The sequence below is a fragment of the Mustelus asterias genome, chromosome 16, assembly GCF_964213995.1.
Source record: "Mustelus asterias chromosome 16, sMusAst1.hap1.1, whole genome shotgun sequence".
In the NCBI taxonomy this organism is placed as follows: domain Eukaryota; kingdom Metazoa; phylum Chordata; class Chondrichthyes; order Carcharhiniformes; family Triakidae; genus Mustelus; species Mustelus asterias.
Window position 1 is genome coordinate 12649803 of NC_135816.1, and position 27764 is coordinate 12677566.

General features: G+C 46.3%; 1 protein-coding gene across 2 annotated transcripts in view; it reads right to left on the minus strand.

Annotated features, from left to right (window-relative positions):
- Positions 1-27495, minus strand: part of tbc1d9b (TBC1 domain family member 9b) — a 58558-nt gene extending 31063 nt beyond the window's left edge. The window contains exons 1-10 of one of the 2 annotated variants that reach the window (XM_078231797.1): positions 27228-27495; positions 17302-17412; positions 14707-14825; positions 14218-14446; positions 12592-12850; positions 9028-9235; positions 7758-7964; positions 6462-6614; positions 2835-2985; positions 328-542 (exon numbers count right to left, since the gene is read on the minus strand). In XM_078231797.1, the coding sequence (XP_078087923.1) occupies positions 328-542; positions 2835-2985; positions 6462-6614; positions 7758-7964; positions 9028-9235; positions 12592-12850; positions 14218-14446; positions 14707-14825; positions 17302-17412; positions 27228-27345 (1770 nt within the window). In that variant the 5' untranslated portion in view covers positions 27346-27495. The remainder of the gene's footprint in view (positions 1-327; positions 543-2834; positions 2986-6461; positions 6615-7757; positions 7965-9027; positions 9236-12591; positions 12851-14217; positions 14447-14706; positions 14826-17301; positions 17413-27227) is intronic. The other variant, XM_078231796.1, reaches the window with a different exon arrangement.
- Positions 27496-27764: the final 269 nt, after the last annotated feature.

Below are 27764 nucleotides of genomic sequence, written 5' to 3' on the forward strand. Positions count from 1 at the left end.
CATGCATGTGTTGGAGCGTGTCTGTCCCACCTCAAGGACACCAGCAACATACACAATAGTCCTCAAGGGTAGTGAATGCACTGAAAATAGCCAGCACTCACTCAAAACTTTGAGTAGAAGCTGCTAAAATTCCCTCAACTTTAACCACAAAGCACAGGCCCTGTATCTGCAGTTTATCTTCTTCAATACTCCACCAGCTGGTGTGCCCAAAACTGTGTCAATGGCAGGAAGTAGTTCCACATCAGAACAAAGGCCGTACACAAGAACCACCTAATGCCAGAGAAGTTTCCTGTCCCGCTGGGCAGGGGGTCGAGTGGGGTCAATCACCTGGCAGTACCCAATGTTGGGGTTGCGGAAAGCGTAGGCAGTCAGCACCCTCCGCAGGGCAGCAATGCCCATTTCGTTCTGGAAGGCCGGGTGTTCCGGCATGGAGCGGTGCAGGTCCCTCTCAATCTCCTCGGTGGCCAGGTTATACTTCCCTGTAGACTCCTGCACCAGATCAGAGTAATACCCTGGGTGCGTCACCATCTCATTCAGAGCACCTAATGGGACCAAAAGAATAAAAAACCCAATGAAGGGGGGCAAGTTAACTCATATCCAACAATAATACTCGCTCCTGAATGTATTTCTTGAGTTTGGAGACTGTGAGGACGGGCGGATACCCTGGTTAGAGGGAGAGAGATGGTCGGCCTTCTATTTATATATGGGCTGCACAGCCTCAGGATCCCACAAATTGATTTACAACTAATTAATTACTTTCAAAACAAGTTGTAATAACGTGGCGTCCTCTCAAAGGCAGACAGAGCTCCCGGGTTTGTTAGCACTCATCAAAGTGACTGCTTCATTGGCTCAGACACGTCCCCAGGACAGATAGCTCAGAATTTTCTGTATGATGAGGTAGCCGGAGCCAGGTGACCAATCGGACCCCCCAAGGCTACCCTTGAAGGATGACATGAAGGCCCTAAACATCCATAATTGCACCCGTGAGTTACTAGCTGATGAGCGAGGTAAATGCTGACATCCCTCGTGGACTTGTGTGCACCACCACAATGACCAATAGCTATGGCGGATGCCAATGCTGGAAGCAACAACCCCGCACAACACTTGGTAGCTTCATGAGTGACACTTGTGGCAGAACCTGCCTCTCAAAGATTGGCCTCTTCAGCCACTGACACAGGTGCACCATATGAAGCCACCCCAGCTGAAATGGTTTGCTGTGCATCCATTATCTTTTGTAGATGGAAGGATTCAATGATGATGACTGTTGTAATATTGGAAGCGTGGCAATCAATGAGTGCACAGAGAGTTCACACAAACAGCAATGAGATAAATATTGGCAAACTTTCCTGCTCTTCTTCAAATAGTAGGCACAGTAGGAAGTCTCACAACACCAGGTTAAAGTCCAACAGGTTTGTTTGGAATCACGAGCTTTTGGAGCGCTGCTCCTTCATCAGGTGAGTCCGAAAGCTCGTGATTCCAAATAAACCTGTTGGACTTTAACCTGGTGTTGTCAGACTTCTTACTGTGCCCACCCCAGTCCAATGCTGGCAACCCCGGATCATAGCTACCTTCTTCCAAATAGTGACTGAGATTTTTTAAAATGTCCACCAGAGTGAAATGGAGTCTCGGATAGGGGTTAAACATCCCATCTGAAGGATAGCCTCTCCCACAGCGCAGCACTCCCTCTGTACTGCACTGGAGTGTCAGACTGGATTATATCAGACTTGAACACACAACTTTCTGAGTCAGAGGTGACAGTGCTGCCAATTGTAAAGTTGGATGAAAGCTGTTCATTGGAATGAACCGGGGGAACTTTTGGCTACATGAAAGAGGTCAAAAGCAATCTCTTTGTACAGAGATGGCAAATCCCACTGCCCGCTTATTAAAGAACAAGGCAGTTGGAAATGTAATTAGGGATCAGGAGCCAAGACATTTTAGATGGATGGGGGACACGCACGCACGCACAAAGTGACACACACACACACAAAGTAACACACAAAGTGATGATGCACATTAGACACAAACATTTAAAGGTGTTTAAAACAGTCATCATCAGCCAAATAATTCACACGAGACATAATCCTATTCCTAAAATAAAGGTGGGGTGGGCATGGAGCGGTGGGGGGAGGGGGCGCGGAGCGGTGGGGGCTGTAATTGGGCAAAGGCAATGTAAATGGTGGAGATGAAGGCTGAGAGAGGTGCTAAAAGCATCCATTGAGTGATCAGAATCAGGAAGGTCTGGGTCCTGCTTGTGGACAGACCGAAGGTGTTCCGCAAAGCGGTCACCCAGTCTGTGTTTTGTCTCTCCGATGTAGAGGAGACCGCATCGGGAGCAGCGAATACAATAGACCAGATTGAAGGAGGTGCATGTGAAACGCTGCTTCATCTGAAAGGGGTGTTTAGGACCTGGGACGGTGAGCAGGGAGAAGGTGAAGGGGCAGGAGTTGCACCTTCTATGATTGCATGGGAAGGTGCCGTGGGCAGGGGGGGGTGAATGGACGCTTTTAGCAGCTCTTTCAGCCTTCATCATCACTATTTACATTTCCTTTGTCCAATTACAGCCCCCCCACCGCACACCCCCCACCTCTCCATTATATAAATCTTGTCTGATTTGCTTTGCTTTTAGCTCTGACGAAGGGTCATCCAGACTTGAAACGTTGGCTCTATTCTCTCTCCACAGATTCTGCAATACCTGCTGAGTTTCCCCAGCATTTCCTGTTTTTGTTTGATAATCCTATTCCTGTTCTGATCCCATTCTGTTACAGATTTCTTTTTAAAAAGAAATGCATCTACGTATGCAAGCAACTCCGAATTTTCCCCAAATGCAACCATACCTGAGAACAGCAGCCAAAGTTCCCCCCTCAGTGACTCCGGCATCCCCTTCAGCACAAGATCGCGAGTCTTTGACGTGCGATACATACACACCCCGCGGCCAAATTCAAAGAAGTGAATGTTCCAGGATTCTTCCTTCATCTTCTCCTTGGCCTTCCCAAAAATAGAAACAATACAGAGCATCACTAATCCTTCACTCCTCACTGGAGAATTTTCTGGAAAATTTCAGCCAGAGTGTGAAGATGTGGCATGATCCTTCCAGCCACACACTGCCTACCTCCACTCCCCACCATCTCGAGAAGATTTGCATCGTTTTTCTTGCTCCCCCACCATCTCCTTCATGTACACATCTTAAGAACATAAGAAATAGGAGCAGGAGTAGGCTATCTAGCCCCTCGAGCCTGCCCCGCCATTCAATAAGATCATGGCTGATCTGAAGTGAATCAGTTCCACTTACCCGCCTGCTCCCTATAACCCTTAATTCCCTTACCGATCAGAAATCCATCTATCCGTGATTTAAACATATTCAACGAGGTAGCCTCCACCACTTCAGTGGGCAGAGAATTCCAGAGATTCACCACCCTCTGAGAGAAGAAGTTCCTCCTCAACTCTGTCCTAAACTGACCCCCCTTTATTTTGAGTCTGTGCCCTCTAGTTCTGGTTTCCTTTCTAAGTGGAAAGAATCTCTCCACTTCTACCCTATCCAGCCCCTTCATTATCTTATATGCCTCTATAAGATCACCCCTCAGCCTTCTAAACTCCAACGAGTACAAACCTAATCTGCTCAATCTCTCCTCATAATCTACACACCTCATCTCCGGTATCAACCTGGTGAACCTTCTCTGCACTCCCTCCAAGGCCAATATATCCTTTCGCAAATAAGGGGACCAAAACTGCACACAGTATTCCAGCTGCGGCCTCACCAATGCCTTGTACAGGTGCAACAAGACTTCTCTGCTTTTATATTCTATCCCCCTCGTGATAAATGCCAACATCCCATTTGCCTTCTTGATCACCTGTTGTACCTGCAGACTGAGTTTTTGCGACTCCTGCACAAGGACCCCCAGGTCCCTTTGCACAGTAGCATGTTGTAATTTTTTCCCATTTAAATAATAATCCAATTTGCTATTATTTCTTCCAAAGTGAATAACCTCGCATTTGCCAACGTTATACTCCATCTGCCAGATCCTCGCCCACTCACTCAGCCTATTCAAATCTCTCTGCAGACCTTCTGCTTCCTCCGCGCAATTCACTTTCCCACTTATCTTCGTGTCGTCAGAAAACTTTGTTTCCCTACACTCAGTCCCCTCCTCCAGATCATCTATGTAAATAGTAAACAGTTGAGGCCCCAGTACCGATCCCTGCGGCACGCCACTAGTCACCACCTGCCAACCAGAAAAGCACCCATTTATTCCAACTCTCTGCTTCCTGTTGGATAGCCAATCCCCAATCCACGCTAACACCATACCCATATCTTTTAGGAGGAGTGTCCCAGATCGTATCTCCTCATGCTGTCTCTGATTCTTTAGCCAATTACCTTTAATCCGTGTCCTCTTGTTACAGTGCAGGAGGCGGCCATTCAGCCCAATGTGTCTGTACTAGCTCTCCAAATGATCAATTTACCTGCTGCCATTCTCCTGCCTTCTCCCCATAACTCTGCAGATTGTTTCCTTTCAAATGATCATCTAATTCCCTCTTGAATGCCTCGATTGAGCCTACCTCCACCACAGGCAACACATCACAGACCCCTAGAGCTTTTTCTTGCATTGCTTTTGCTTCTTTTGCCAATGATTACTGATCGTTTCACCACTGGAAACAGTTTCTTCTCCTTACTTTGATTGATTTTGAACACTTGTCAAATCTTCCCTTCACCTCTTCTGCTCCAAAGTGAACAACCCCATGTTCTCTCTCTCTCCACAACCCCCCCACCAGCCAATCCCTACTACCAACTTTGGAACAGAGGAATTGCTGTTGACCCATCTATTCTGCTTTCTACCATGTTAGTAACTGTATGGCACAAGAATAACAGAGTTGCTGACTAATCATTAGCTATCAATCTCTATCAATTTGTCTACAACAGATCCGGACATGAGGTGAAGAAAACACTCCACGGAGGAGAGCTCTTGGAACCATCAGTCCAAAGTCACCCATTCCTCCCAAGCATGTTACACTGACCTCACGCCATGTCTCAAATTATTCATTGACTGTATCCCAAAATATTTCTTTAAGAAATCCATCTAATTTACATGTGAACAAATAGATTATAATCTGAGCAACTGTCTCCCAAGGGAGCCTGGTCCATGCAATGCTCACTGAAATATTGTTTCTGCAGATTAGTTCTGAATTTATCCCCTTTGAGCTCAGGCTATATCCTCTGGTTTTGCTGTCTGGACAAGTTGACACAGCTGCTCATGGTCAACATTATCTAGACCCTATTAGAAATAATTATATTTTAGTTTGCGTAACATTAACTGTTCAGAAACTGGCAGAGTGGCACAGTGGTTAGCACTGCTGCCTCGCAGGCCAGGGTCCTGGGTTCTCTGGTTTCCTCCCACATTCTGAAAGACGTGCTGGCTAGGTGCATTGACCCGAACAGACACCAGACTGTGGCGACAAGGGGAATTTCACAGTAACTTCATTGCAGTGTTAATGTAAGCCTTACTTGTGACTAATAAAAATAAACTTTACTTTAAACTTCAATTCCCAGCTTGGGTCACTGTCTGAGTGGAGTCTGCATGTCCCCTCCCCCGTGTCTGAGTGGGTTTCCTCCGGGTGCTCCGGTTTCCTCCCACAGTTCGAAAGAGGTGCTGGTTAGATGCACTGGCCATGCTAAAATTCTCCCTCAGTGTACCCAAATCGGCGCTGGAGTGTGGCGACTAGGGGATTTTCACAGTCGCAACCTCACTGCAGTTTTAATGTAAGCCTATTTGTGACATTAATAAATAAAATTTAAACATTTGCCCAACAGGTTCATGTTGGTATTTTTATTCTACGTGAGTCTCCTCCCATTCTTCCTCATCTCACCTGATTAGCACTTTGTTTCACCCTCATTTGTTTATCCAGTTTCCACTTGAATGCATCAATGCTATTAGCCTCAACCCCGCCCTTACACGTTCCACATTCTCATCGCTCTACTGAGTAAAGACGTTTCTCCTGAATTCTCTATTACATTTATTAGTGGCTATCTTATATTTGTGTCCTCTAGTTCCGGCCTCTCTGCATGTAGGAACAAATTTCCTATGTCTATCCCATCAAAGCCACATACAATTATTCGAATCCTTGACCTTCTAGAGAAAAGAGCCTCAGTCTGTTCAATCCTGCATGATTGAATAATACCAGAATTGAGAGTTTATACCTAATAGATCATTTCTATATCCTCTCCTGTGCCTTTCTATCCTTATGTAAAATGGAGACCTGAAATGTACACAGGGCTCCAAGTGTTGTCTAATCAAATTTAACAACTTCCCTGCTTTCCAATTCTTTCGCTTTGGAAATGAACCCCAGTGCTGGAATTATTTTCCTTTTATGGCTTCATTAATCCACACCATATAGCTTTCCATTTCCAACCCTCTCTGCAGCATCTGGATGAGCTGTTCCAGCATTAACTGGACATTCTGAATTTGCCGTACCATCTTCGGGCTGAGTTCCTCTAGTGGCTCTTTTCGGAAGATGGTCATCAGCGCTTGTGTGGCGGTGGGGGCGGCCTCGGTGTTGTCCAAGACGACTCCTGGACTTGGTGTCGAGGGGCTGGGTGACGAGTCTTCACTCTGATCTGGGAGAACCTGAAAAAAAAAACCCCACAAAAAACTCACTAGACACCCAGAGCAACCTCCTCATCACTTCTGAACTCGTGATCAGCGCATTTCTTGCAGCCTCAAAGTTCTTTGGAGTTTAATTATGCATGAATTGTATCAATTAAATAAATTCCATGCATTACTGTATGGTTCAGCTGTCAGTAATTCACACACAACAACCCAAACCCCAGAGCAGTGCAGCTACTCAAAGCAGTTTTCTGAGGTCATCCATCAGTGGATCATCTCAAAGGAAGGAAGAGGCAAGAATGATAGAAAAGGAAGATAAACACAGCAGATGATTTACATACCGCACGGTCCCATGACTGACATTGAGATAAGAGACCATCGATCTGGAACATTAGCTCCGTTTTCTATCTCCACAGATGCTGCAAGATCTGCTGAGTATTTTCAGCATTTCCTGTTTTTAGTTACGTTGTAATTTATTATAGATGGTATTTAAACATTGCCCGAGGACACTGAAGGAGAACTCTCCTCCTCTTCTTCATTATAGTGGGGTTGGAGACTTTACTTCAATTTGCTTTGATTAGAACACTTGAAAAAGTCAAGATTTAAAACAGAGGCCCACATTTCCCCAGTTCCTGCTGCCTCACCTCCCTCAACCTGGGTTCCTAATGAATTTTCACCTGCAATAGAACTTGGAACAAATAAAGGCCAGTCTTGGTAAAAGGACGACATTTAGAGAAGCCGCCGGAGGAATGGAGCGAGGCACTGGGAGGGGATAGAATAGCGAAAGGCAAATAAACAACAATTCTTATTTATATAGCAGATTCAATGTGGTAAAATATCCCAAGGAGTGATTACCTAACAAAATGTAACACCCAGCCACATCAAGAGATGTTAGAGTCAGATGGTCAAAAGTTTAGTTAAAGAGGTAGATTTTAAGGTCTTAAAGAATGAGAGAGAAGGAGAGGTTTAGAGAGGGAATTCCAGAACTTACAGCCAGACACCAAAGTGGCGTGATTGAAATGAGGGACGTGCAAGCGGGTAGAGGAGCACAGAGACCTTGCAAGGGCCTGAGGAGGTTACTGAGATGGGGAGGAGGTGAGGTCACAAAGAGACCTGCAAACATGAGTAAGAACATTAAATACAAGAACAGAGGTTCTGAGTTACCTCATTCTCCGCACTTTTGGGATTTCGCAGATCTTCCTTGCTGTAGCGTCTCCTGGATGGCGTTCGTTGGAGAAAGTCCGAAATTTTCTGCACCAAGAAATCCCTGTCCTTTAGGTTAGCGAAAAGGAAAGTCATTTTGTTCTTGGTACTGATCGACAGGGGGCTGGGTAGAACACTGGAGCTATCAGCCTTCTCCACTATGGTCACCTAATCGGACACAGGAAATGATAAATCACCTGGTACCCATCACAAAATTGAGACTTGGACATAGAACACCCCAAGTTGTCCTTTCCCTTGAACCTTTCAATATTTGTCCCTATCAAACTGCATCAGGATCATGAAAACATCTATCAGCTCACTCCTCAGCTTCCTGGAGAAGAGAACCCCAGGCTGTTCTACTTTCCAAAAGGTGTTCCAATATCATCCTTGTAAATTTTTCATACCACCCCCAGCGAATCTGAATCTGTTTTATAACAGAGAGCAGAACTGCGCACATACTCCAAGTGCGAACTCCAGAACTCGGTCTGCTGTCTTCTTAATGCAGGGGAAGGGCAGAGTTGATGAGAAGGAAAAAATCTTTTAAAGAGATGACTCAAAATTTTAAAAAAATAGGAAAAGGTGTTGCTGCTTTTCATGTGTCTCTACCCCCAGATGGGTGACAGGGTGGCACAGTGGTTAGCACTGCTGCCTCACAGCAGCAGGGACCTGGGTTCAATTCCCAACTTGGGTCACCATCTGTGCATAGTCTGAGTGTTCTCCCCGTGTCTGTGTGGGTTTCCTCCGGGTGCTCCGGTTTCCTCCCGTTTCCTCCCACATTCTGAAAGACATGTTGGTTAGGTGCATTGGCCATGCTAAATTCTCCCTCAGTGTACCTGAACATGGCGACTGGGGGACTTTCACAGTAACTTCATTGTAGTGTGAAAGTAAGCCTACTTGTGACACTAATAAATAAACTTCAAAAAAGAATATTCTGTTCATCTTATCCTCCATTTAGACTTTACCCCAACCTTGTGGAATTTCCTTATTACGCCGACCAAAACATACCACCTCACATTTATCCATATTGAAATTCATTTCAGGAAACAATAAAGAATCAGACGACAAAGGCTGCACTCGAACATTTATGTAACAGGTCCTCATAATTTACCCCTCTAGGGATTGCCAGTATTTATGTCACTTCCGTTTATCTCTGGGGACTGCTCAAGTGTTCAATGCTCGAATCCAAAACAATTCAGTGCCGGGTCACTCAGAGAGCAAGTGCTAAACTCACCTCCCGCAGCGGTATAATTAGATTACAGACTTCCTCCTCTTTACTAGCAAAGCAGATGTAATTATTGGAGACAAACATCTGTCCCATGATGTGCATTTTATTGAAGGGAGTCCAGAGAGTGCACTCAGTGTGCCCGTCTAACCTCTCATCTTTTGGCAGCTGGAACGTGGATCTGTACCGCTCACTTTTGGCTCGAGCATCTAGGTCCCTGCGAGTGAAGGACAGACTTGATGAGAAAAAAAAAACTTCTAAAAAGGAATGATTGAAATTTGAAAGGATTCGGAAAATTTAGACATGTTATTTAATTGAAATTAAAGTCCAAAATCTTGAATCTTTCTTCAGTTCCAAGCATGTACTCACCAAGTCTAAGCTAAGGGCCCTATTTTACCATTTTCATTCTAAGTGCTGGGTGGACTTGAATCTGCGAGTGTTTCAGATCTGACTTTTAGACACGTTCTCAGGCACCTCCATACGCACTCGGACTGAAAAAATAGCAGCAATTCTGAATCGCGCTACAGAAGTCTGTGGGCGGGGCTTAACGCGCTTGAAACCCTGCAGCTCCGATCGACGCCTCCAACTGCGCATGCGCAGAGAAAAAGATAAAGAAACGCTCCCCTGCAGCATCACTCCCGGGCTAGATAATGCCTCCCCCTGCCCCCCACAGACATTGCCCCACCCCTACAACATAACTGACCCCCTTACTCCCCACCCTATTCAGACTGATCGCGGGCCCCTCCTCCCCACCGATCACACACAAAGTGGCAGCAGACCCTCCTTCCCCCCCACCGATCACACGCAGTTTGGCAGCAGACCCCCCCCTTCCCCTCCACCGATTACATGCAGAGTGGCAATGGACCCCCCCCCCTACACCCCCCACCGATCACAAGCAGAGTGGCAACAGACCCCCTCCTTCCCCCCCACCAATCACACGCAGAGTGGCAGTGGACCACCCCCCCCCAAAAGCTCGGAACTTACCTCCTCAGAAGCTGGAGCGCCCAAATCGGACCTTTGTGGACCATGTCTGTTTCACGCCAAATCTGGACGAGTGAATGCGGTGGTAAAGGGGGAAGTGCCGATACGTTTGGGCGTGCGGCTCATTAAGTCAATTTAAATGCACGCAAATGCATTTAAATTGACATCGCGCCCATTTCGGGCGCAATCCCGATCGCGGCCATTTTTGGGCCTTGGTAAAGGGGGAGCCGGCACGGAGGCGGGCGCAGATCACGTTACTCGCCTCCTGCCCAACTTTACCAAGTTTTCGCGCCCGAAAACAAGCGCAACCTGATGGTAAAATTGGGCCCTAAGTTTCCCCAACTCCGCACACAATACAGCTAAGAAAGAATTTGCATTTCTATAGCACCTTTCAAAATCTCATAGCGATCCCAATATTCTTTTACAGCCAATGAGGTACCTGTTAAAGTCTAATCGCTGTTGCAATATAGGAAATGCAGAGGCCTACTTACGCACAGCAGGATCCCACAAACAGCAATGTGATAAACGACCAGAAGAAAATCTATTTTATTGAGTCACGTTTGTCGAGGGATAAATATTGGCCCTGGATAATTAATCTGCTCTTGTTCACAACAATGTTTTATTTTCACGCTCACCTGATTTAACGTTTCATGTGAAAGATAGCACATTGTAGTGTTCCCCAGTACTGCTCTGGAATGTCAGCCTGGATTACGTGCTTAATGCTCTGGGTTGGGAGTGTGTGAACCCACAAAAAGTCACTCCAAAATAGCCTGGCTCCAATGTTAGGCTTCTCCTCAACTTCCACACAAGAGAAATTTTTCTGTGCGACCATTGAGCTGTGACTGATACCCACTCTACTGCTGAGAAGGGCAATAGCAACAACATTCTAAAAACAACACCAACTCCAGGTTACACACCATCCCAACAAGGACATACCGTACTGCCCATTCGCTGACACTGGGTTAATATTCCCAAACTCTCCACCATGGCGTGGGAGCACGTTCATCATAAGAATTGTGGTGGTGGAAGGAATACCCCCACCACCTTCTCCCAGCCTCTCAGGAGATGCATGAAATACAATTGAAGAACAAATAGTGAAAAAAGAAATTAGGAAATGCACCTTCATGCAAAGGGTGGCGGAAGTGTTGAAGTATCACCCACAAAAAAAAGATGCAAGCTTAATTAATACGTTTAAATCAGAGACCGGTAAACTTTTGTTAGCTAGCTACATCAGGAGATATGGAACTAAGATGGGCGTTTGGAGTTGATTAAAGGTCAGCATAATCTGACTGAATGGTGGAATAGGCTCAATGGGCTGAATGGCCTCCTCCTTTACCTATGTAATGAAAGGTAGGAGAGACATGTATGTAGAGAAGCAATGAAACAGCGACTAAAGGAATAGGAGACAAATAGAGACACAAGGTGAGAGCTGAGAGCCAGTGACCATTTATGTAAAAATACTTGAAATAAAAGGGATTACTTTGGATGGCAGTTGGCGCTGTTATTCAGACAAATATGTCAAACATTTTGCACACAGCAGGATCCCAAACACAGCATTAAGTGAATGATAAGTTAAGCTGTTTTGTTTCGGGATGAGGGAGGAATATTAGCCTCAGGACATCAGGAAGAAAACTAAACTAGAAAGAGTGCAGAAAAGATTTACTAGAATGCTCCCGGGACTTGATGGTTTGAGTTATAAGGAGAGGCTGGATAGACTGGGACGTTTTCTCTGGAGCGTAGAAGGCTGAGGGGTGATCTTATAGAGGTCTATAAAATAATGAGGGGCACAGATCAGCTAGATAGTCAACATCTTTTCCCAAAGATAGGGGAATCTAAAACTAGAGGGCATGGGTTTAAGGCGAGAGGGGAGAGATATAAAAGAGTCCAGAGGGGCAATTCTTTCACACAGAGGGTGGTGAGTGTCTGGAACAAGCTGCCAGAGGTAGTAGTAGAGGTGGGTACAATTTTGTCTTTTAAAAAGCACTTAGACAGTTACATGGGTAGGATAGGTAAAGAGGGATATGGGCCAAATGTAAGCAATTGGGACTAGCTTAGTGGTAAATAAAGGGAGGCATGGACAAGTTGGGCTGAAGGGCCTGTTTCCATGCTGTAAACCTCTATGACTCTAAGAACTCTCCTCACCATCACATATAAGCCAGCTCATTCTCTGACACAAAGATCTGACACTCACAGCTTCATGCAGCTAACAGTCGGGCTAAGGAGGTGCTAACCACAGAGCTGTCGACCTCAGCTCAGATGAGACTAAAGTAGCCATTCCATGACCACGGGACAGGCGAAAAATGTCATCTTTCCATCATGGGCCCCGGGCTAAAAGCTGCCTGTGGTCACAAAACCACATCAAGAGCATCAAAACAAAGAACAAAGAACAATACAGCACAGGAACAGGCCCTTCGGCCCTCCAAGCCTGCACCGATCATGTGGTCCTAACTAGACCATCCGTTTGTATCCCTCTATTCCCAGTCTGTTCATGTGGCTATCTAGACAAGTCTTAAATGATCCTAGCGTGTCTGCCTCAACCACCTGAGGCATAAAACATAAAACATTAAAAAAGATAGCAGTACTTTCACAAACCGTTTAAGAGCCGAGACATTTTTGAGTGACTTCTTGAGCTTGGGCAGGCACTTGTCTTCAGAGAAGCCCTCGTTATCCAGTAGTTGCCGCATAGCTATGTTGGCCAGTTGCTCCATCAGCTTGAAGGTCTCGTTGATGTTCAGGAACATGGACAGGTAGTGTTCCCGGTCTCTGGTGCTCACCTTGATGCATTCAGGGAAGAGAAGGGTGGCATTCTTTTCCAGCTGGGTCACATCAACCCATCGAATTACCAGCTTCACTGGAACAAGAGGAGCAGATTCATTCATCCTCCATTAGTTGGATAATACCTCACCCAGCCCCCAATCTTCACCACTGTACAACCTTGCAATGACGTAACCAAAAAGGAGAGAATGGTGTCTGCAATATGTCCTACTGATACTCAAATAGAGAAGAGAAAGGTACTAGGTGTGAAACATCCAATGTTTTGGTTAAATCCAGACCCTATTATTCTAACACTGTCCTGGTTGGCCTCCCCTCTTGCAGCATTTATAAATCTGAGCTCACCCAAAATTCTGCTACTCTGTATCCTAACTCACAACAAGTCCCATTCAGCCATCACCCCTCTGCTTGCTAACCTCCACTGGTTTCCAGTCCAGCAACACCTCAATTTTACAATTCTCACCATTGTTTCCGAATGCCTCCATTGTCACTGCACCGATCGCTAGTTCTGTAATCTCCTCAAGCCTCACAATCCTCAGATCTCTGCACTCTCCTCAAATTCTGGCCCTTTGATCATCCTCTACGTCTCTCTCCTCTATCGAGGCATTGCTAAAATCTACCTCTCTGACTAAGCTTTTGCTCATCTGTAATAATGCCTCCTTTTTTGTTCTGTATCTACTGGGTGTCTGATTATTGCTCCTGTGAAATTCCTTGGGACATTAAAGGCGCTCTATAAATGCAAGCTGTTGTCATTGAAACGCAATGGGCGGGATAAACCTCCCCCCCCGCCCCCCCGCCCCCCCACCCCTGCGGCTTCCTTGTCGATGGCGAAGGCAGCCCACCATTGGCTGGCAGCAGGATCGTCCAGTCCCACCACTGTCAACGGGTTTTCCCGTTGCTCTCACTCTCTGCCGTTGGGGCATCCTCGGCAGGGGGTCATCATTGGTGGGATCCTGCCGGAGGGAATGGCTGGAAAATTTTGGCCAATAAATCAGGACATATAGGTGAAATATCCGTACATTCGGTAATTGGTCAAACATGTTAATTGAGTATTAAGGAATAGGAGTGGACAATATGACCCTCCCTCAAGCCTGCTCACCATTCAGTATCCTGGCTGATCGGAACTCCACCTTCTGAACCATTCCCATGGAGTTATTAGTGACCATCTTATTTTCATGCCCCCTATCTTGGTGCCTCCACACCAGTGAAATGGTGCAATCTTTCATTCATGCACCTCTCCCCGTGTCTCTATAATATGGAAATCAGAACTGCTGGTAGTAACTCCCAAGTGTGGTCTAACCAATGTCTGATAGGGGTTTAACAAAACTTCCCTGTTTTTCAATGCTACCCCTCTGGAAGTGAACCCCAAATGTTTGGTTTGAAGATTCTGTTAACTTGCATTGTGCAGTCATCCTGAGTGAAGTGCCGTTTAGGAGGATTTCTCACCTTCCTTTCCCAGAAGGAAGGAGTAGAAGCAGAGGTGATTGACGCTGAGGTAAACCCATCCTTGGCGAGGGACCCTGCCCTTCCAGTAACTGCACGAGTAGTAATTCACCAACTTCTCCACTTCAGGCATTCCAAACAATTTCCTCATTTTCAATTCCGCCTCCTTGAACTTTCCGGAATCTTCATCTTCCTTCACCTCTTTGTTTTTGTTCTCCTCCGCGAGGATACCCTGCAATTAGTTTAGAAGATTAAGGGGTGAGAACCAATCGAAAATTTCATAACTGAGGTGATTTATTTTAATTGTGTAAGGACATTAAAAGATGGATATATGAATCTAAGAGACCTATTTACTACATTAAAGGTGCCGTATAAATGCAAATTGTTGTTGTTAAGTTCACAATGTAAGCGGGGGGGGGGGGGGGGGAGAGAGAGAGAGGGAGGAGAGAGAGAGAGAGAGAGATCTGTTAACGAGACCATTTGGCCACTAACCTGAACTTTCCCCTTGACAAAGGTGGTCACATCGTCTTCATTCTCAAAGACCGACAGCGTCTGTAGGAGATTGAGCTCCAGCCATTCCCAATGTCCAGTGATCTCCTTCCTGGAGGTACCTAAACCATCGGGCAGCGTACACAAGGAAACACCCACATCATTGCTATTGATTGATATCCAAACACTAAACCAAAAAGAATCAGGGGAGACATTTTTTTTAAAAACCGAGTGGGTTGTTGTGATTTGAAATGTTCTGCCAAAAAGAGTGGTGGGAGCAGGTTCAGGGGGCAGAGTGGTTAGCACTACTGCCTCATAGCGCCAGTGACCCGGGTTCGATTCCCGGCTTGGGTCACTGTCTGTGTGGAGTTTGCACGTTCTCCCCGTGTCTGCGTGGGTTTCCTCCAGCTTCTCCGGTTTCCTCCCACACTCCAAAGATGTACAGGTTAGGTTGATTGGCCATGCTAAATTGACCCTAGTTTCAGGGGGATTAGCCGGGTAAATATGTGGAGTTACGGGAAGTTTAATTTAATCAGCATGTAGTTGGATTCCCAGATACCTCATGGGACAAGGGTTTCTTGAGTGAGCCAAGGGGGAAGTCAAAGTTCTGGTCGGTGAGCAAGCTTCACATGTGTTGTTGGTGCAGGCTCGATGGGCCGAATGGCCTCCTTCTGTACTGTAGGGAATCTGTGCAGAGTAACTTTTAAAAGGGATCTGGATAAATACTTGAAGAAAATTCTGTAGGTCTATGGGAAAAGAACAGGGGATGTGGGACTGATTGGATACCTTGTTCAAAGAGCTGGGACAGGCATAGTGGGCTGAATAGCCTCTTTCTATGTAGTGTGGTTCTATGATTGAGGAAGGTGGCGGCAGGATGTGGGTGGTGAGTGGGGAAACCAAGAATGTCGCCGAACTGACAGGCTGGACAATGGCAAGTATCCATTCCAGGCAAGCGTTCCGTCAGAGTAATGGTGGGAGATACAGGGTCAACTTGACAGAAATTCTGCCCCATTGCACTCATCACAAAGTGAAATAGGCCCATTGAACTAATCTGCTTTGCCTGTTCCAAGGATCAATTGGATGCAGACAGAATTATACATCACGGAAGGAGGCCGTTCGACCCATTATGCCCGTGCCCACTTACCTTCTCACCTCTCTTCTGGGTTTTTTTGTCAACTGTTATTAAATCTGTGTCCTCTTGTTACTGACTGGAGATAGCTTCGTTCTAATTACTCCACTAAAACCCCTCATGATTTCAGCACCATAATATGATGCAGTTACTGAGCAGCGAATACACTCAAAAAGTAAACAGAACCTTGTGAGACTCCAAACTACAAAATAATGGACAGTTTAAAATTTCCCCCTTTGCCGGCTAATCGCTGATCTTTACAGCTGAACTCATTTTACATGAAATCCACTTCACTGATATTCTACTTCCTTCTCCTGAGTCCTGTAAATGGAAAGGTGAAGTTTCCACAAGAACAGAAGGCCATTCAGCCCCTCAAATCTGTTCCATCATTCATGGCTGATCTGCATTTCAGCCCCAGCTTTGCTCCATGTCCCTCAACACTGACACCCATTAAATATCTACCAATATCAACTCTGAAATTTGCCATTCACCACGCCCCCATCTCTCCCCAAGCGCTTCCTGACATCACCCCAAAATGGCCTAGTGTTAATTGAGAGTTTGTTGTGGATCTTGAGGACACAGTGACATAGTGGTAATGTCACTGGACTAGTAATCAGGAGATCCAGACTGATGCTCCCTGGACATGGGTTCAAATCCAACCATGGCAGCTGGTTGAATTTAAGTTCTATTGATAAAAGCTAGTCTCAGTGATGGTGACCATGAAACTATCATTGACTGTTGTTCACTAATGTCCTTTAGGGAAGAAAATCTGCCATCCTTATCCAGTCTGGTCTATATGTGATAGCACAGTGGTTAGCACTGCACCTCACAGCGCCAGGGACCTGGGTTCGATTCCTGGCTTGGGTCACTGACTATGAGGAGTCTGCACGTTCTTCCCATGTCTGCGTGGGTTTCCTCCGGGTACTCCGGTTTCCTCCCACAGTCTGAAAGACGTACTGGTTAGGTGAGTTGGTCATGCTAAATTCTCCCTCAGTGTAACCCGAACAGGTGCTGGACTGTGGCGACTAGGGGAATTTCACAGTAACTACATTGCAGTGTTAATGTAAGCCTTACTTGTGACTAATAAATAAACTTCCACTTTTTTAAAAGACTCTCAGTAATATGGTTGACTCTTAATGCCTTCTGAAATGGCCCAGCGAGCCATTCAGTTCAGGAGCAATTAGGGACGGTTAACAAATGTTGACCTTGCCAGCAATGCCCACATCCCACGAAAGGACTGTCCCACCAGATGAAATAGTTCCCCTTACTTCCATAGCAAATAAAAATTTTAGCTTCATTATATCACTCAAGGAAGTACAAGCCATGTTCAGCACGGGCAAATCTCACTGATATACAAGGGATGGCACAAAATTCTCTTTAGGTTTCAGATAGCGCACTATCTACAGAGCTATCGGATCCCAATTTTCTTTATTTTAGTCACAGGATCTCTGCTGACACTCGGAGCTTACCACACGCAATGTTCCAGTACACCTGGGAGTCCTGCGTCTGATGGAGGATCCTATAGGGGGCGACACGTGCACTTGAGTCCAGGACAACATCGAGTGTCCCCACCAGCAGCCCTGCCATAGACAGAGATCAGGGGTAAATGATCAAAGGGAAAACAAGGGGGAATATTTTCTAACAAACTGCAGTTTTAAACAACCCCTCTTAACAACAAAATTATGTGGAGGATTGGAGATAGAATCGGTCATCAAACCCAGTGCTTGTGGGCCACAAAGCAGTCACAATACTGAACCAATCAGGAGTAACAAATGTTTTCTTTGCCAGTGAAACTTACAACCATAAAATGACTATGGGTTTAAATCCACTTCAGAGACGAGAGCACATAATCTATGGAGACACACCAAGCGCAGTACTGAGCGAGTGCTGCACTGTCAGAGGGTCAGTACTGAGCGAGTGCCGCACTGTCAGAGGGTCAGTGCTGAGGGAGTGCTGCACTGTCAGAGGATCAGTGCTGAGGGAGTGCTGCACTGTCAGAGGGTCAGTACTGAGCGAGTGCCGCACTGTCAGAGGGTCAGTGCTGAGGGAGTGCTGCACTGCCAGAGGATCAGTGCTGAGGGAGTGCTTCACTGTCAGAGGGTCAGTACTGAGGGAGTGCTGCACAGTCAGAGGGTCAGTGCTGAGGGAGTGCTGCACTGTCAGAGGGTCAGTACTGAGGGAGTGCTGCACTGTCAGAGGGTCAGTACTGAGGGAGTGCCGCACTGTCAGAGGGTCAGTACTGAGGGAGTGCCGCACTGTCAGAGGGTCAGTACTGAGGGAGTGCTGCACTGTCAGAGGGTCAGTACTGAGGGAGTACTGCACTGTCAGAGGGTCAGTGCTGAGGGAGTGCTGCACTGTCAGAGGGTCAGTACTGAGGGAGTGCTGCACTGTCAGAGGGTCAGTACTGAGGGAGTGCTGCACTGTCAGAGGGTCAGTACTGAGGGAGTGCTGCACAGTCAGAGGGTCAGAAGTGAGGGAGTGCTACACTATCAGAGGGTCAGTACTGAGGGAGTGCTGCACTGTCAGAGGGTCAGTACTAAGCGAGTGCTGCACTGTCAGAGGGGCAGTACTGAGCGAGTGCTTTGATTTGATTTATTGTCGCATGTATTAGCAATCGGCACGGTAGCACAGTGGTTAGCACTGCTGCTTCACAGCTCCAGGGACCTGGGTTCGAATCCTGGCTCGGGTCGTTGTCTGTGTGGAGATTGCACATTCTCCCCGTGTCTGCGTGGGTTTCCTCCGGGTGCTCCGGTTTCCTCCCACAGTCCAAAGATGTGCGGGCTAGGTTGATTAGCCATTCTAAATTGCCCCTTAGTGTCCCGGGATGCATAGATTAGAGGGGTAGTGGGTAAATATGCAGGGATATGTGGATAGGGCCTGGGTGGGATTGTGGTTGGTGCAGACTCGATGGGCCGAAAGGCCTCTTTCTGCACTGTAGGATTCTATGATTCAATCAGTGAAAAGTGTTGTTTCTTGAGCACTATACAGGCTGATTACACCCCCCCCCCACCGATATCTCCCCAATACCAACCCCCACCCCCGGCCGATTGCCGCCCTGGCCGATCCCCGATTACAGAGTGTGCAGCTCTCCACCACTCCTCAGGCCATGCCCCATCATGGCTCCGCTCCCTCCCCTTATTTGATTTGATTTATTATTGTCACATGTATTAACATACAGTGAAAAGTATTGTTTCTTGCACACTATACAGACAAAGCATACCGTTCATAGAGAAGGAAAGGAGAGAATGCAGAAAGTAGTGTTACAGTCATAACTAGGGTGCAGAGAAAGATCAACTTAGTGCAAGATAGGTCCATTCAAAAGTCTGATGGCAGCAGGGAAGGAGCTGTTCTTGAGTCGGTTGGTACATGACCTCAGACTTTTGTATCTTTCTCCCAAACAAAGAAGGTGGAAGAGAGAACATCCGGGGTGTGTGCGGTCCTTAATTATGCTGGCTGCTTTGCCGAGGCAGCGGGAAGTGTAGACAGAGTCAATGGATGGGAGGCTGGTTTGCGTGATGGATTGGGCTACTTTCACAACCTTTTGTAGTTTCTTGTGGTCTTGGGCAGAGCAGGAGCCCCATACCAAGCTGTGATACAACCAGAAAGAATGCTTTCTATGGTGCATCTGTAAAAGTTGATGAGAGTCGTAGCTGACATGCCAAATTTCCTTAGTTTTCTGAGAAAGTAAAGACGTTGGTGGGCTTTCTTAACTATAGTGTCGGCATGGGGGGACCAGGACAGGTTGTTGGTGATCTGGACACCTAAAAACTTGAAGCTCTTGACCTTTTCTACTTCGTCCCCATTGATGTAGACAGGGGCATGTTCTCCTCTACACTTCCTGAAGTCAATGACTCGTGTATTGACCTTTGGAAGGGTGTTACTGAACTTGTATCCACCACCCTGTTAGTCAGTTCATTGCAAACCATAACCAGACATTGCATCAAAAAGACTTTCCTCATGTCACCTCTGCTTCTTTTGCCCATCACATTAAATCTGTGCCTGCTGTTTATTGACCTTTCAGCCGACTGGAAACAGTTTCTCTTTATTTACTCTATTTAAGCCCTTCCTAATTTTAAACACGTCTATCAAATCCTCGACGTTCTGAGGAGACCAACTCCAGCTTCTCCAGTCTCTCCACATAATTGTAATCCCTCACCCCCTCAGCCCATTCGCAAAGGTCTCTTCCCCACCCTGTCCAAAGTCTTCGCATCTTTCCTTCCATTTCCAGGGCCTCTGTTAATCAACGCACCCAACAGAATATAGAACTGAATCACAGATCTCCTGACTGCTGCTGACACTGAACGGTTCCTGTGTCGGGCTGTCTCCATAACAACACCGCTAAAGTAATTCATTGTGTACAATCTTTCACAGACTTTGGATGGCATAATTGCAATTGCAGTTTCCATTTGTTTTGTTAAGAATCACACTGAAAAAAAACAACAGCAAAGGCAGAGACTCAAAAACAGGCTAATTGCTGCTTCATGTCTGTACACCCAGATTGGGGAGATGTGGAGTCCAGGGTTTCCCGATAGGTTTCTGGAGCCCTATTCTCTGAAAAAAGGCAGGCGGAGGGGAAACCCAGACAAGGTCTTTATGATTATCAAAGGGTTTGATATGTTAGAGAAGGTGCTTCTGTCTGCGGAGGAAACCAGAAAGCATGGGCCATAAAATAGTCACCGATAAGCTACTTCTAAACCTCCACCATCTAGAAGGAAAAGGGAAGCAGATACCTGGGAACACTACCATCTGCAAGTTCCCCTCCAAGCCACTCACCATCCTGACTCGGAAATATATCGGTATTCCTTCACTGTCACTGGGTCAAAATCCTGGAATTCCCTCCCTAACAGCACCGTGGATGTACCTTAACCGTAGGAACTGCAGCGGTTCAAGGAAGACAATAAGTGCTGGCCTAGCCAACGATATCCACATTAATTGAACGAATAAGAAAAATAGAAGCGGGCACACTGAATGACAAATGACTGAGGCCTTTCTGTCTACGTACACAATAACCCCACGTACAACGCCTACACCCCATAATATATTGTGAAATACCCCATCCTTTACATTGTAATTTTATTCAGGGGGATGGCGGGGGGATTGACATACAACTTTCTGCAATGAACTTCAGGCAGGGATACGTATATACTGAATAATGTCCAACCTTGAGAAAGGGTCTCACTCCAAAACCACTTTCTGCCTTTCAGGACTGGAGTGCTGCCTTGTTGCATTAGAGTATAGCTGGAGTTTGGTAAAACAGGGAGTCTCAAAGGGTACCTCTTTTTTGTGTACCAACCCAAATAAACAAAATCAAATTAATTCAGGAACAACTCAAAAAAGGGCAGCTCCCTAAAAGAAGGGGAACCGCCCGAAATAAAAGACAAAGCAGAAAGGAAACTTAAAACATCAAATTAAAATGTGATTATCGAGGTCAATATTACACCCAGTCCCTGAGGTGCCGAGCTGGCATGTAAGGCGTCAGCTGTGCCCCCGGACATAGCATGATCCCTTTCCAAGTTCACCTGGCCACAAATAGAGCCGCGGTAGAGGGGCAGACAGTCAGGGTGGACGACCCCGTCGATCGCCCGCTGCCTGGACCTATTGATGGGGAGTCTCAAGGGATAAGTTTTAAGAAATAATTTAACTTAAGGGCTAATTTCAATCTAAATTCTAGTTTATTCTTTAATTCAGCATTTAACTATAGGTTGTTTTTTTGACGGGGTGAAGTTTAATTGCAGCTTCAAAACAGGAGTTTACAGGCTGTTAGCTGAAATTAGTTAATTAGACAACTGGGTTTAATCCCATGCCAAAAGCCTTGGATTAGGAGGCCGAAAAAGGAGAACTCCGTCACTGCTGCCTTGTTGCATTAGAGTACAGCTGGGGTTTGGCGAAACAGGTAGTTAGGCTTTTGATTTATTATTGTCACATGTACTGGTATACAGTGAAAAGTATTGTTTCTTGTGCACTGTACAGACAAGGTGAAAGGGGGAGGAGGTAATCAGTCCCTTCCTTTCTGACTGGTGGCACATCTACTCTTTAAAATAAAAGTGCTTAAGAAATTTGGACCATAAAGGAAAAGAGAGACTTTAAGTAACACTTGCAGCATAGAGCATTGGAGGTAAGAGAGAGGGAGTCTGGTGAGAAACAAGTGAACAGAACAGTGAGAAAGCTTTAAAAGAAGCAGTGCAGTGCACCTTCACTCAATTCAGAGGTGGAGCTCCTGAGATGTCAGGATTCAAAAGGGGCAAGTGGAAGCTGCTGATTAGCTGAGTACAGAGTGAGTGTTTGTACTTTTATCACTTTTAGTTTGTGAAGTCTTTACTTTGTAGTTTATAGTTTGTAAGGGCTACATTCTGTAGTAAAATCAAGGGAAGAAGGGCCCCTAATGTGATTGATATTATTTGATTTAAGGAGTCCTTTAAAAGGTTTGATCCAAAGGGGTAAATCATGGCTCAAAGCTGTGGTTTGCTCCTCTTGCTCTATGTGGGAAGCTGGGCACTGGAGCAGAATGTATGCAGGAGGTGTCTCCAGCTGCAGCTCCTGGATGCCTGAGTTTTGGAGCTGGAGTGGTGGGACACTGATGCATCTGTGAAGATGAGAATATCGTGAATAGCATGTACAGAAGGTAGTCACACTCCAGGCTCTAGACTCCACAGGCAGGAAGGGAATGAATGACGACTAGACAGGCAGTGCAGGAACCCCCTATGGGTATTCCCATGCAAAACTGATATATACCGGGGACAACAGTAACAGCCCAATTTGTTGCATCATGGTTAGCTCTGCTGCCTGGGAGACAAGGAGATAATGTGGGAATGCAATAGTTATAGGGGATTCATTGGTAAGGGGAATAGCTAGGCATTCCTGTGGCTGCAAATGAGACTCCAGGATATTATGCCTCGCTGGTGTTAGGGTCAAGCATGTCCCAGAGTCGCTACAGGGGGAAGGGTGAACAGCCAGTGATTGTGGTACACATTGGTACCAATGACATAAGTGAAAAAGAGATGAGGTCCTAGAAGCTGAATATAGGGAGTGAGGAAGTAAGTTGAAAAGTAGGACCTAAAAGGTCATGATCTCAGGATTGCTACTGATGCCGTGTGCTGGTCAAGAGCAGAAATAGCAGGATATATCTGGAACGATGGTGCAAGGGTGAAGGTTTCAGATTTCTGGGGGAGGTGGGACCAGTACAAACTGGACAGGTTACACCTGGGCATGACCAGGTCTGATGTCCTAGAGCAGAGGGGCCAAACAGCCGACTCTTGTTCCTATTTCTTATCCTCTTATTGCTGTAAGTATAAAGGACATTATTAACTGGCAGGAACTTGAGTCACAATGCCTTAATGATCCGACAAAGCGGTGGCAGAGAAGGAAAGGAAGCAAATCCTGCACGCTGGATCCCACTACCTTACGAGATGTTCTGCCACATATGCCAAAGATCTGTTGGTTAGGAATCAGTCTGCTCAGTCACACGAAGACTCACAGCAGAAACTCGCAACCCCCCGAGTAGACATCATCCTCAAATTGAGGGACAGCTGCCAAAGTCGGCATTTCCTAACCTCTTCAACTTTCCTGAATTTCTATATATTCTATTTAACTTGTTTTCATAACTCACGTATTTTCCCCTGTCAGAGCCACTCTCCATCTCCCACTCCATCCACCGCTGCCTCACCCCTGCGCACCCCAGCTCCGTCTCTACCCACACACATCACATCTCCAAACTGGAAGCCCTGTTCCTGAACCTTTCTTTCACCGGCTGGGTTAACAGTCAAATGAGGAACTTCAATAACCACAGGGCAGGTTAGCGGATGGTTTTTGCTGCGGTTTGAAAAATTGGTTAACTTATCATCTGCTCTCTGCACCCATCTTCCTGAGCCTCCTCCAATTATCTCCAATCGGCCAGCACTGTTTTCACCATTCCCTCCCCCTCGGAGGATTTCTTTCCACAGTACCCACCAGTCTTTTGCCCAAATGACCTTCCTTTGAGTCTCATTGGCGAGTTCATTCTGGCTATGCCACTGTGCTGTGCATCATAATCCATCATGCGCAGGACAGCAGAGACTTCCAACTGCTTTTTGGGTGGGGGAGGGGAAAAGTCAACCATAATGAAACCATTGTCGATTGTCGGAAAAACCCATCTGGTTCACTAATGTCTTTTAGGGAAGGAAATCTGCCGTCCTTACCGGGCCTGGCCTACATAGAATCCTATAGTACAGAAGGAGGCCATTTGGCCTATCGAGTCTGCACCAACCACAATCCCACTCAGGCCCTATCCCCATAACCCCATACATTTTACCCTGCTAGTCCCCCTGACACTAAGGGGCCATTTAGCAAAGCCAATCCACCTAACCCGCACATCTTTGGACTGTGGGAGGAAACTGGAGCACCCAGAGGAAACCCATGCAGACACAGGGAGAATGTTGTGGCTCTGGAGTCACATTTTCGCACAATGTGGTTGACTCTCAACTGCCCTCCAAGGGCAACTAGGGTTGGGCAATAAATGCTGGCCAGCCAGCGACGCCCATGCCCCACGAATGAATTTTTTTAAAAAATCGCCCTGGTTCTGATTCACAAAATTCAACACAAACCCAAACTGGAACCTGTTGTAGGTACAACTCAGGTCTGCCCTGCCCCCTTGCCCAGACAATGCTTTGTACAACTTGCATCACATGATACAGAGGTGACAGGCAATAAGTCATCGACAACATCCTCTGAGGGTGAAAACAGAAAACAGAAATAGGAATGAGATAATGTTTCACAATTGGTCAGGTTATTATAGAATTAAAGAAATACAGCCTGGACTTGAAATGGTATGATGAGCTGGAAGGAAATTTCAACAGACCCATAATCTGCTAACTCACTGTCTAACACATTCTGACAGAGCAGATTAATTCACTATTTTTGAGAGAGTGCATTTCTCAAACACCAGACCAGGAAGACATTTCATTTCTATGGCCTCAGGTCACCACAAAGTTCCTTACAGCCAGTAAGTGCTTTTGAAGTGTGGCCTTTATTTTACTGTTGGCAATTTGGTAGCCAACTTGCAAACAGGAAGCTCCCACAAACAATGACATAAATGATCAGCTAATCTACTTGAATGATACTGATCAACAATACTGATTGAGACACTCTCACATGCTAAAACTGAACAATAAGTGTGAGAAAGGTTGACTGTTTTTAAAAGTTGATAAGTCACCAGCAATGGACATGACGCACCTAAGGAAGGCACTAGCTAAAATCTTCCTGTCTTCCTTAGATACAGGGGTTCTGTCAAGAGGACTGGAGAACTGCAAATGTTACACCCTTGTTCTAAAAATGTTAGAATAGGCCAGTCAGTATAATTGCAGTGGTGGAAAAGCTTCTGGAAACCATAATCAGTGAAACAAATAAGTGACTTGAAAAAAAGTGGGTTAATTATAGGAAATTCGGCCCAGATTCAAGGGCAAATCATGTTTAAAATTTGATCACGTTTAACAGAATTGATAAAGGTAGTGGGATTGATGTGGTGTTTAGGACTTCTAAAAGGCATTTGATAAAGTGCTTCATCATAGGATTGTCAAAGACCATGGAATACAAGGGATAGTGGCATCATGGATATGAAATGGGCCAAGGCCTGTGGTTTTCGGACTGGACGAAGGTATATAGTAGTTCCCATGGGTTTGAATTAGGACCAGTGTAGTCCAACTGCAGGAGTTGATGGCCACAGAAGGTATGTTCATAACATGGCCAAACAAATGATCAGCCTGTAAATCCGCCCAACACACATCATGGCAGGCAATAATCACAGGAGTTTCCTAGTGAGACAGAACTTGCAGAAGATAATGGCAGATCACTGCAGTATCTAGCCAAACATAACTATGGACCAACACAAGGAAGTCCATGGTCACCAATGCCCTCTTGGGAACATGCTACCTGAAACAGGACAAGGAGACTTTGCTGTGAAGAGCACAATTTCAAAATTTTCAGATGACACAAAACCTGCAAGAATTGAGGAGGATAATGATAAAACTCAAGAGGACATCGGCTGGTGAAATTCTATGCAGAGAAGTGTGAAGCGATGCATTTTGGTAGGGAATATCAGGAATGCCAATATAAAAGATACAATTCTAATGGGTGGGAGAAGCAGAGGGACCTGGGTGCATTAGTACAAATTGCTACCGCAGATTGAGAGAGCGGCTACTAAGGTACAGGGGAATCCTGGGCCTTTTTAAATTGAGGGATAACATACAATACAAACAGGTTAATGGTGAGCCTTTATAAACAGTGGTTCAGCCTGAACTGGAAAATAGTGTCCAATTGTGGGCCACGAACCCTTTGCGATAGGATGTGAAAGCTAAAAGGTTGTGAAAAAAATTTACAGAATGGTTCCAGCGATGAGAGACTTCAGTTAATTGGGTAGATTAGAGAAGGTGGTGCTGTCCTCCTGAGAAAAGGTTGAGAGGAGCTTTGATCGATATGATCAAAATCATGAGGCATCTGGACAGAGTAGATAACTCTGCTTGTTGGCTGAAGGGTCAAGGACAAGAGCACACAGATCTAATGACAAAAGAAGCATGGGCAACTTGAAGAAACATTCTCTTTTTCCCCCAAAGCGAAGGGTTAGGTTCTGGAATGCACGGCCCGAGAGTGTGGTACAGGCAGAATCTAGCATCACTTTCAAGGGGGGAATGGGATAATCATCTGAAGAGGTAGGTTTTGCAAGACTTCAGGGAAAGGGGGAAGGACAGGGTGAACTACTCTTGCAGCAAGCCAACCCAGGCATGACAGGCTAAAACGTCTCCTGTTGCGCTGCGACCGTTAATGCCCACCTGAGGGGGTCAGGTGGAGCTTTGGTTCAAGGTGTCATCTGAAAGATGGCACCTGTGACAGTGTAGCACTCCCTGACAAGTGCGGTGAAAGCCATGATGTGGAGATGCCGATGTGAAGTGCAGTGAAACACAGAGAGGGAGGAGAGTCATGTGCAAAATCTGAGGAATGATGCACAGGACAGAGGCAATGGTGCAGAACACACTGGGGGTACCAGCTATGACGTGGCAGAAACTGCGTATAATGTCCAAATAAATTTAAAAATTACAGATAAAATTCTTGAAAGGAGGAAAAATACTAAAATTTGGAGAAGGATGTGCAATGAAAACTTCACCCTCCCCCAGAACAGATAAAGAAAGTGGGTAAATTTCATAGGTTTGCACTAACTTTACAATTGTTTTTAAGCTAATATCTGTGAAGAGCCTCAAACATTGAGGGAAACATTTTTCTGACAAAAAGACTCAAGTGTAGCAACACTGAGCAAGCGCCCGCCCACCGCCCTGCGCCTATTGGCTGCCACCGCGACTCCCCGGGCTGGGATTGGCTGCGGCCGCTGTCAATCAGGGCGGAGCGCTACCGCTCGGATACATTTCCTCACCCGTCAGTCCGCCGCCGCGACCGTGACCCTTCCGCCGCTGCAGCACGAAGAAAGGGTTCGCCCGCTCCGTTACCCACAGCGCGTTCGCCAGCAGCACCTCCTCGGGACTCAGCCACATGACCCCGGAACACCCCCGCGGGTGGGGGGGCAGGGCAAACAGCAGAAGGACACCCCCGCCCCCCCCTGGGAGGGGGGCAATGAATGCGAGCCGGAGCCTGGAGCAGCCGCTGCCGCTGCCTGTCCGCCTGCCTGAGTCCCAGATCCTGGCCGCAGCGAGCAGGGCGGAGACTCCACTCTGCGCATGACACAGGAAAGCCAGCCCAGGGAGGGCCTCCCAAGCCTCCTCCCTCAGTTAACTTGACCTCTCCTCCCTCCCCACAGCCATGAAGGAGGATTCAAAACCCTTCCTCAAAAAGCTTAGATATTAAAACTTCTTCCATTTGAGTATTTTTGGGGGGAAGGATCATTTTATTGATGTACAATAGCAACACAGGGAAAATAAAGGGACATTTCCTGATTCTGCATATTCAGGGTGGG